Here is a 10,137-nt window from a genome sequence, read left to right on the forward strand (position 1 = left end):
ACTCGCCGCCGGCGCCTCCCCGTGCGCGCCGCACCGCACCGCTCCGCACCGGCCCGCTCCGCTCCCCCCTGGCGCTGCGGCAGCATGCGGGGCTGCGGCGGGCGCCGCGCCTTGCTGGCCCTCCTGGCCCTGCTCCTGCCCGCCGCCGCCGCCACCGGCCCCGCCACCGGCCCCGGGCCCGCCGCGGCGGGGGAGAGCCCCGGAAATTTTATGGAGGACGAGCAGTGGCTCTCCTCCATCTCCCAGTACGGCGGCAGGATCAAGCACTGGAATCGCTTCCGAGACGTGAGTCTGCGGCGGGCTGGGGTCGGGGGAAACGCGGGACGCGCCGACGGGCACCGAGAACACCCCTCCCCGCCCCACCGCTGCGGCTGCCGCAGCGCGACCCTCCCTCCGTCCCGGCCCCCGGCTGCCGATCCCGTGGCAGGAGGCCGGGGATGCTCGGTGCTGCCCGCGCTCCGCTGCCACCCGCCCAGGGCGGCTGCAGGTCCCGGTCCCCGGGGGCTGGTCACTACGACCAGCCAAGGCCACCGTGACCGACACCACCGTGCCCCGTGCCACCACGCTCGACGCCACCATTCCTGATGCCACCCCGCCTCTCACCAGAGCTGGTGCGGCTGATGCCAAAGCCACGGTGGTCAGCAGCCTGGCTCTGATGCCAGCCTCGGCTAGGGCACCTGGGGGTGTTGTCCCCTGCACCCTCACCCTGTGCACCGCATCAGGGCCTGTGCCACGGCCTCAGCCCCTTAGCGACAGCTCCGCGCAGGTCGGGGCACAGGCACCATCCTGAGCCCTGTGGGACCGGTGGGGTGGTGGTCCCTAGGGATGGGGACACTCAAGGCAGGGAGGACGAGAACGCAGACGGCGCCGGAGCAGTGGCAGGTGACTGGCGCGCTGGGCTCAGCATCCTCCAAGCCTTCGCTCTTACATAGCCCCTAATGATGGCCTCGATGGCACTTAGTGCCAACCCTCGATTTCATAGCGCGTCCTCGTTACCCCCAACTCTTGTCGCCCAGGGCCGGGGCACAGCGCTGCAGCCCCAACCCTGGGTGGGTCTGGGGGACTTGCAGGGAGTGGGCACACCCCGAGCCACCTCCACTCCACCCCGAGTCAGTCCCTCTGGTCTTTGTTCCGAGGCGTGCTCAGGTTTTCCTTGGCAGCAGCAATGTGCTGCCAGATGTGCCCCATCGCGGGGCAGGGCGGGAGGTAGAGGGGCACCCAAATAAACCAGTTAGAGGGGCAGAGCATGAGTGAGAGCTTAAGGAATGGGGTAAACACCTCCCTGGAGACGCCCCCACCGGCAGCATACCCGGCTGGCCAGTGCCAGCCTGGGCACCTGGGACCTCAGCCAGCTGCGGAGAGCCAAGCAGGGAGCGCGTGCAGATGTGCCCCCCACCATTCTGGACATCTTTGGTGAGGGGGTTCAGGGTCAAGAGACTTCCATCCCTGGGTGCTAACAACACGCGTGGGGCCCACCCAGCTGTGCCAGGGCTGCCAGCCTCGGGGATGGGGGCGGTGAGGAGGGCTGCGGCCCTGCCGGCGGCTAGTGCGGATTAATAAGCAAATCCCATGGATTTGTGGGGTTTGGGGGTGGGGGGGCAGGCGCAGGGACACGGCAGGACCCGCCGTGCGGCGGGAGGGGGCCGGTGGCCCCGCCGGGAGCCGCGCCGCAGGGAGCCGCCGGGCGCCGCAGTGTTGCTAGTCACGGCACGGGCACGCGGGCTATGGACTGCGGTGTGAACGCCGCCGCGCCGGAGCCGCGGGCACCGGAGCCGCGGGCACCGTCCCGCTGCCGCCCTTTAAAACCCCTTCCCGACTCCCCGCGGTGGCCTGACCCCGACACCCATCCCAGAGCATCCTGCGGGGCGAGCGATGCTGCCTGCCGACAGGGAGCCGGTGCTTGCTGCTCCCTCCCACCCTCAGGATGCTTTCGGGGCCCTCGGGGGAGCAGCTCTGCCTCCCCAGGCAGTGACATCCATCTTAGCCTGCTCCTTCTGGGCTCGCTGTTGGAAAACTGGGGCAGCAGCACCAGCAGCATCACCCCACGGGCATCCCGGCGGGACCTTGCTGGGCTTCCCGCGGGCTTCTCCACCCAACGCCTCTTCCTGTCCCTCTGTTCTGCCTTTCCCAGGCAGCCGAGAGACAGTGGGGGAGGGTTTCTCCTGTGTAAAGGCTCTGCAGGATCACGGGTCTAGAGTCAAACTGGTGGTGGGCACCAGTGACATCTAGGACTGGTGACAAGAGCTTTGGGCACCTCCAAAGGTCGGGGTGGGCTGGCGGCTTTGGGCTGCCCTGGAGCTGATGGTGGGTACTCTTGCTCTCTTTTTCTCTCTCTCTCTTTTTCGATGTCGGCCGGGCCATCTCACTGTCATGCTTCCAGGAGGTGGAGGTGAGCATTGAGAGGTTGCCAGGGCTGCCTCACCCTGCTTTGGGTGACCCCGAGCTGGGTGGTGGCACACTTGGCCCGGTGTCACCTCTCCTGCCCGCTCTGCTCATCCAGGCTCTTCCCACTTTGCAGGATGACTACATCAAGAGCTGGGAGGACAACCAGCCTGGGGATGAAGGTACCACTGAGACAGAGCTGGGATAGGGCACAGGGGGCTCGGTGCCAGCTGGCATGGAGGGAGGACACTTTCTGCCCGCACGCCCCCTCCCCCCCACTCCCCCCCCGGCTTTTTCCTTCCGGCTGGGGACAGTGCCGGGAAGCGGCAGCTGCTGCCGGGGCAGTGGCCCAGCTGCAGCCTCAATGCTGCTTTGTGCCGGGCCGGCTGGTGGCCAGCGCTGCCAGGGGTCCCCTGGGGGCTCCCTGTCTGCCCCCCCACCTGCCCCGGCCCTTCTCTGCCCTCCCCCAGCCCTGGACACCACCAAGGACCCCTGCCAGAAAGTGAAGTGCAGCCGGCACAAGGTGTGCGTGGCGCAGGGCTACCAGCGCGCCATGTGCATCAGCCGCAAGAAGCTGGAGCACAGGTAGGAGGGTGGTGGGGCCAGGACCGAGCTGGTGGCGTGGGGGGGCACACACTCGGCTGGGGTCTTAAGTGCTGTCCCCCTGCACAGGATCAAGCCACTGGGCACCAAGGGCCACGGGAGCTGCAAGCCCTGCCACGCCACCCCACTCGCTGCCGTCTGTGGCTCTGATGGCCACACCTACAGCTCGGCGGTAAGGATGGTGGCATCTTGATGTGGGGACGGGGGACATGGTGCTGTGTGTCCCCCTCCTTGCCAACGTCCTGCTGCCACCTTGCCACAGTGCAAGCTGGAGCAGCAGGCGTGCCTGGCCAGCAAGCAGCTAACAGTGAGGTGCGAGGGGCAATGCCCCTGTCCAACCCCCCACGGTCCCACCAGTGATGCAAAGCAAGGTGAGAGGAATGAGGGACACCAGGAAGGTGTCTTTCAGCTCTGCCTGACCTGACGCCACCCTCTCTGGATCTCCCAGAGCCATGCACTGGGCAGGACTTGGCTGACCTGGGCGACCGCCTGCGTGACTGGTTCCAGCTCCTGCGGGAGAACGCCAAGCAGAACGGCTCCGGCGGCCTCCCTGCCAGCCCCACCACTGGTATGTGCCCTTACCACAGCGACCAGGGCACAGAGGGTGCTGTCCCCAGGGCAGGGCGGGCACCCACGGGTCTTATCCTGCCCTGCAGCACTGGAGAGGAGCGTGGCGGCCAGCTGCAAGGAGGCGGTGGGATGGATGTTTGCCCGGCTGGACACGAGTGGGGACCTCTTCCTGGAGGCAGCTGAGCTGGCGGCCATCAACCTGGACAAGTACGAGGTCTGCATCCGCGCCTTCTTCAACTCCTGCGACACCTCCAGGGACGGCCGCGTCTCTGCGCCCGAGTGGTGCTTCTGCTTCTGGAGGGAAAGTGCGTCAGGGCGCGGTGCTGCGGGCACCCCAAGGGCCTGGGGGACCTGCCGGGGCGGGGGAGGGGGGTGTCAGGGAGTGGACAACAGAGGACTGGGGACACCATGGTGGGGAGAATGCACGCTGTGAGGGACGCGTGCCATGAGGTCATGGAGATGCACAGCATGAGGTCAGAGGGGCACACACCATGGGGGCACAGGTGTACGTGCCATGGGATCACGGGATGCACACCATGGGGGTGCAGGGATGCGTGCTATGGGATCATGGGGATGCACATCATGGGCTTGAGGGGGTGTGCACACCATGGGGGTGCAGGGATGCATGCCATGGGATCACGGGGATGCACACCATGGGGGCACAGGGATGCATGCCATGGGATCACGGGGATGCACACCATGGGCTAGAGGGGGTGTGCACACCGTGGGGGTGCAGGGATGCATGCCATGGGATCACAGGGATGCACACCATGGGGGCACAGGGATGCATGCCATGGGATCATGGGGATGCACACCATGGGCTAGAGGGGGTGTGCACACCGTGGGGGTGCAGGGATGCATGCCATGGGATCACAGGGATGCACACCATGGGGGTGCAGGGATGTGTGCCATGGGATCACGGGGATGCACACCATGGGGGTGCAGGGATGTGTGCCATGGGATCACGGGGATGCACACCATGGGGGCGCAGGGATGTGTGCCATGGGATCATGGGGATGCACATCATGGGCTTGAGGGGGTGTACACACTATGGGGGTGCAGGGATGCATGCCATAGGATCATGAGGATGGGTTGGGGATGTGTACACATGGGGACACAGGGATGCACATGGGTTGATGCATGCCATGGGGTTGGGGATGTGCACGCCATGGGGCATGGGGATGCATGCCATGGGGCGGGGAGGGCTGCATGCCATGGGGTGCACAGGAGGTGCACAGCAGCTTGGAGGAGGCGCACGCTAGTGGATACCATGGGATCTGATGGTGGGGTGGGATGCATGCCATAGGGGCACAGGGAATCCATGCTGTGGGGCTGGGATGGGGAACGTTTGCCATGGGCTCTACGCCATGGGATATGGTGAGGGCTGCAAACATTAGGGAGGGCTGCATGCCGTGGGTTGTGCACTGAGTCTGGGTGGGGATGCAGACTGGGGGGGGTCAAGGGGAAGCAAACCATAGGACGGGTGGGGTGTGTGTGTGTACATGATGAGGGGTAACAGTGGCTGCATACTGTTGGATCATGGTGGGGGTGGTGCATGCCATAGGATGTGCCCCACAGGGTTCAGGGCTGTACACCATCAAGAGGGAAGTGTCAGAGTGAGGACGGGATACTTGCCATGGGAGGACACTGCAGGGTTAAGGGGGTGGTCCACACCGCTGGGAGGGACGGAGACTGTGGGACTTGGGAGGAGTCACACTGGGGTCACTGTGGGGGTTCAGGAAGAGATGGCACACTGGAGCGAGGGGTGGGGTCATGGGGCTGCTCACCATGGGATGGGGTGAGGTGCACACCATAGGGCATGCATGCTGCAGGGTCTGGGGGGGATGCACATCATAGTGCCAGGGAGCTGCTCACCACGGATTTTGGAGAACGCACTGTGGGGAGAGGCATGATACAGGGTCCGGGGCGCGGAGGGAGGTGTGGACGCGATGGGAGCAGGGGCTGGCTGCCATGGAGGGGCTGTTCATCCACTCTAAGAGCACGGGGCGGGTGTTGCTGCAGAGCCACCCTGTCTGAGGGAGCTGGAGAAGATTCAGATCCAAGAAGCAACCAAAAAAAAGCCAGGTGAGTGGAGGGGGGGGGGTCCTGGGACCCCCTGTCGCCAGCCACACCCTGCATGGCTGGGCTGAGGGTGGGGAGTTCTTGGGGGTCTCTTGCACTGCATGGGTTTGTTTTTTTTTTTTGGGGGTGTCATCGCTTCCCCACAGGCACCTTCATCCCCAGCTGTGATGAGGATGGGTACTACCGGCGGGCACAGTGCGAGCCGGGCGGCGGGGAGTGCTGGTGTGTGGACCAACACGGCGTGGAGCTGACAGGCACACGCAGCCATGGCAGTCCCGACTGCGGTGAGCGGCTGGCAAGGGGGAGCCGCCCACAGCTGGGGAGGGGGGGTCACAGCCTCAGCAGCCACCCACCAACCTCTGCCCCTCACCCCCACAGAGGAGGCGACGGGGTTCTCGGGTGACTTCGGGAGCAGCGTGGGCTGGGAGGATGAGGAGGAGAAGGAGCCGGAGGAGGCGGGCGAGGAAGGCGAGGAAGAGGAGGGCGAAGCGGGCGAGGGTGACGACGGCGGCTACATCTGGTAGAGCAGCAGGAGCGCCCGGCGAGTGGCACGGCCAGGCAGCAGCCCCGCTCCCCCTCCAGGCTAGGGGTGCCCGTGACCCACCCTTGCTGCCCGTGTGGCAGGGCAGGGGGTGGGTGCATCCCCATCCCGGCCCCGTGGGGGACAGGGCATTGGGATGCTCACCCCGGGAGGGGACAAGTGGGGCTGGGGAGGTTGAGGGGGTGGAGGGGGGGGCCGCGCTTGTGCCAATTTGAGCTTGGGTTTTCTTTTTCTTTGGGGTAGAGCCGTGTAGGCCTTAGTGTGCTGCTGCTGCTGCCTGGTCTTCAGCCGGGCAAACGGCGCTAATAAAAGTGGGAAAACGAAAAAAAAGGAAAACAAAACTAAAAGTCGTCCCCCCCCCATCTAGATAAGCTACCCCCCGACCCCCTCCCGCATCCCCCTCCCCGCCCCCCATCTCTGTGCTGTGCTTGCGCGGCCGCCCCGGCCCCCGGCGTTGTGTAGCGGCTGTGAAATAAATACCCAGTGCTGTGTCAAAAGCTCGTTCCTGCCCCTCCCCCCCCATCGCCCCACTCTGCTCCACCTGCACCCACTGGCCCTGCACGGGGTGCTGGGAGGGGCTGGCAGTGCCCTGTGGCTGTTGGTCCCCCAAGGGAGGGCAGGGGTGTGCTGGTTTGCGCACACACACACACACACTCCCCCACGACTGACCTGAGGGCTGGAGCTGTCATATTCCCCCTCCCAACCCTGAAATAGGTCCTAGCCCCAACTATGCCCCTGCTCTCCAGGACTCCAACCTGCAAATGAGACCCTTCACATGCTCCTGCCTCTGCCAAGACCGCTGTGTAGCAGGACAGACCTGACCTGTCCCCATCCACACTCCCTAAGCAGGACCCCAATGCTAGCCCTGGTCCAGCTCATCCCTTACAGTCTCCTTCTCTCTCTGCTCCAGCAAAATCCAACCCACACCCAATCCAGGCTCTTCTCAGGCACACTTCCCCTTGCCCCCACCCCATATGACCCTTCCTAAGACCCTGACCCTAACCACCACACCCTTGCAACCTGACTGAAGGCTCTGGTATCAACCCTGCCCTCTCCTTACCCCAGACCCATCAACCCCTACCCCTGTCTGGACACCCCCACCCCATGACCCCCTCCTGATGTGTTACACTGATCCAGAGCATTCCTTCCCCACAACCCACTCCACCCCAAACAGGTCTGACACTCCTCCTCTCCACAAGCAGTGTGCAGCTGCCTCTCACACACAGGTTCACCCCAAAACTGACTTTCAGACACCCCCTTGCCCCAGGGAGGGGGAACACAGGGCAAATACCTCCTTGCCACCCTAGCTGCTTGGCACCACTGGACACCAGGACCTCACCTCATAGCATTTATGGCTCCAGGGAGCAAACGAAATAAAGCAAACACCCCAAACCTCGCCAGTTCAGGGTCAGCAGCAGCTGGCAAAGGCACTGTGCCATGCCCTCCACCCCTGTACCTGTGGGGTACAGGTGCTTGGCCTTCACACCAGCAGGGATGTGGCAGGTCTGTCCAGGGTGCGAGCCCCCCAGGACGTGGGTCAGAGCTTGCTGGGGGGTCCTGGCTGCCGCTGGAGCCGCCATGCTGCCCGCACCCCCTCGCCTGCCCAGTTGAGCGTGGCGAAGGCGGTGGGGTCGCCGGTGCGGCGGTAGCGCGCCACGGGCGGCTGCAAGACGGTGACTGGGATGCAGAAGTTGAGGTGGGGGTAGGTGGCTCCCACGCTGGTGTCCCGGGTGTTGCTGGCCACGATCCCTGGAGGGGAGAGGAACATCACCTCGGTCAGCAGGGCTGGCTCTGAGGACATTCAGGGGGACCCACCCCACCCACGGGGGAACCTCTGGCTTACCCAGGAGGCGTCCGCTGCGGGAGGAGACAAGGGGGCCACCGCTGGAGCCGCCGTGGACAGCACAGGTGGTCTGCAGCATGACGGGGCGCCCGGCCACCGCCACCACCGCCGAGAGGATCCCCGACGTCACCGAGGGGCCGCATGCCCGCCCCAGCGCCCCAAAGCCCACCACGCTCACCTCTTCTCCTGGGTGAAGGAGGAAGGTGGGTGTGAGGGGGTGAGCCGCCTACCCTATCACTTCACAGGCCCCCGAGTGCGCTTACCGGGGAGGAAGGTGTCCGCTGGGCGCGGGGGAAGGAGCCCCGGCACGCTCTCCTCCAGCTCCACCACCGCCACATCGAAGGGCGACGTCTCCTCGGTGGTGAACACCACGCGGCCCTTGAGGGCAGTGGCAGCCCTAAGGACATAGGTTGTGAGAGGTCACAGCGGGGCGATGCAGGGTAGGGGACGAGGTGGGAGGGACAGGCAGCCGCACTCACCGGCCAGGACTGGCTGCCAGCGTCACACGGAGCGGGGAATTCGCCTCCACCACATGCCGGCAGGTGAGGAGCAGCCGCGGGGCCAACAGCACCCCCGAGCCCCAAGTCGTCCCACACTCCACCAACACCACCCAGCCCAGGGGGTCCTGCCCGCTTCCTGCCTGCACTGCAGCCACCTGCGCTGGCAACGGCGGCACCGCAATGCCAGCTTCGCCCAGGGCACCGGCGCTGCTATGTAGGATGGCGGCGAGGGAGCAGAGCAGGGTGAGCCCCACCCACTCGGCACCCTTCCAGCAGAAGGACGCAGCGATGACGGCCACCAAACGGGGCCCGTCGGGCGAGGGCAGGAAGGCCCCACCGCCCTCGGTGCCCGGCAGGCATCGGGCATCAGTGAGGACGAGGGCGTTCTCTTCCCCAGACAGGTTGCTCACCACCCCTCTGCTCAGGGTGTTGAGGAAGAGGTCGGGGCAGAGCACGCCGAAGGGTGAGCCGCAGGCCAGCAGCCCCTCGCCTTTCCGCAGGCAGCTAGCACTGGCCCGCGCTGTCCAGCTGCCCCCGGGGGTATCGAGGCCGGGCACCCGCAACCAGGCGAACCAGTGCAGGGCAGCCCGCTCGTCCCCTGCCTCCTCCCCGCCGCCGAAATGCCACGGCTCTGCTGTGCCGAAGGCCCGTGCCAGGGCCCGCTGAAAGGCTTCGCAGGGCACCAGGGCCAGCAGCCGGGCTTCGTACTGCTGCAAGCGGTCGGACGGGTCCCGCGGTGCCGTCGGGGCGTCGAGGGCCGGGGGCTGCAGGACCAGGAGGCGCAGGCCGGGCTGGAGGACGTCGGGCAGGAGGGCGTGGGGCCGGGCCCAGGCGGCGGGGCCGTCCCGCAGGAAGGGAGCGAAGACAGCACCCTGGCACAGCACCAACCCGGGGCCACGGCTCAGGATCACCCCGCTGCAGCTCCAGGGCCCGGCTGCCGCTTCGGGGGCGTCGGGCGGGCCGGAGACGCTGACCACGCAGCAGGCCTGCTCCTCCTCCGCCATGGCGGCACTTGCGGGGCGGGCTGCATGCGGGGCAGCGCGGGGCCGGCGCAGTTTAACCCGGCGCGGCTTAAGGCAGCGCAGCGTAACGCAGGGCGCCAGCGATGCGCGCCGCAGCGAACCCACGCACCGCGACGCGCAGCACAGCCGCCCCGCACCGCCCGGCACGGCGACCCCCGGCCTGCCGCCCGCCCGCCTCTCTCCACGCCCCCCTTCACCCATTGGCTAGCGCCGCCTGTTTTGACCCCTCCCTCCCCCCCATTGGCTGCCGAGGGATGTCGCGCACAACCCATTGGCTGCGGCAGGAGTGGCGGAGCCCTCACCGTGGGCGGCGAAGGAAGAGCGACGTGGCGGGCGCGGTGTGCCTAGCGCCTCCCGAAGGCTACAGGCTTCGCCTGCCCCTCAGCACGCTGCCGGCGAGCCCTTCGTCCCGGCTCGGCTTCCTCCCCGGCTGCCTTCACGCTTCCGCAGGGAACAGCCCCGCCAACGGCCACAGGGGGGTGTCGACGGAGTGACAGTCTTGGATCAGGGTCCCCGATGCGGGATTCGCAAACTCTCAGACTGGTTCGGGTTGGAAGGGCTCACCGAAGGTCACCCAGTGCAACACTCCTGCAG

At 66.5% G+C, this 10,137-nt stretch overlaps 2 protein-coding genes across 3 annotated transcripts; one reads left to right on the forward strand and one right to left on the reverse strand.

Annotated features, from left to right (window-relative positions):
* The first annotated feature begins 26 nt into the window (after positions 1–26).
* SPOCK2 (SPARC (osteonectin), cwcv and kazal like domains proteoglycan 2) lies at positions 27–6,675 on the forward strand. 2 transcript variants are annotated; one of them, XM_064145046.1, is made up of 11 exons: positions 27–285; positions 2,381–2,389; positions 2,519–2,564; positions 2,853–2,967; positions 3,055–3,157; positions 3,248–3,356; positions 3,434–3,553; positions 3,642–3,860; positions 5,578–5,640; positions 5,784–5,921; positions 6,016–6,675. In XM_064145046.1, the coding sequence occupies exons 1-11, from the start codon at positions 85–87 to the stop codon at positions 6,159–6,161; spliced, it is 1,269 nt and encodes a 422-aa protein (XP_064001116.1). In that variant the 5' UTR covers positions 27–84; the 3' UTR covers positions 6,162–6,675. The 2 variants fall into 2 exon arrangements, with proteins under 2 accessions (XP_064001116.1, XP_064001117.1); XM_064145047.1 differs by lacking the exon at positions 2,381–2,389.
* An 838-nt stretch (positions 6,676–7,513) lies between these two features.
* Positions 7,514–9,701, reverse strand: TYSND1 (trypsin like peroxisomal matrix peptidase 1). The gene is made up of 4 exons (XM_064145045.1): positions 8,501–9,701; positions 8,285–8,418; positions 8,022–8,207; positions 7,514–7,927 (listed from the first exon to the last, which is right to left on the reverse strand). Exons 1-4 carry the CDS (start codon positions 9,523–9,525, stop codon positions 7,716–7,718), a joined length of 1,557 nt encoding a protein of 518 aa, XP_064001115.1. The 5' UTR covers positions 9,526–9,701; the 3' UTR covers positions 7,514–7,715.
* Positions 9,702–10,137: the final 436 nt, after the last annotated feature.

Source organism: Pogoniulus pusillus, chromosome 6, assembly GCF_015220805.1.
Source record: "Pogoniulus pusillus isolate bPogPus1 chromosome 6, bPogPus1.pri, whole genome shotgun sequence".
In the NCBI taxonomy this organism is placed as follows: domain Eukaryota; kingdom Metazoa; phylum Chordata; class Aves; order Piciformes; family Lybiidae; genus Pogoniulus; species Pogoniulus pusillus.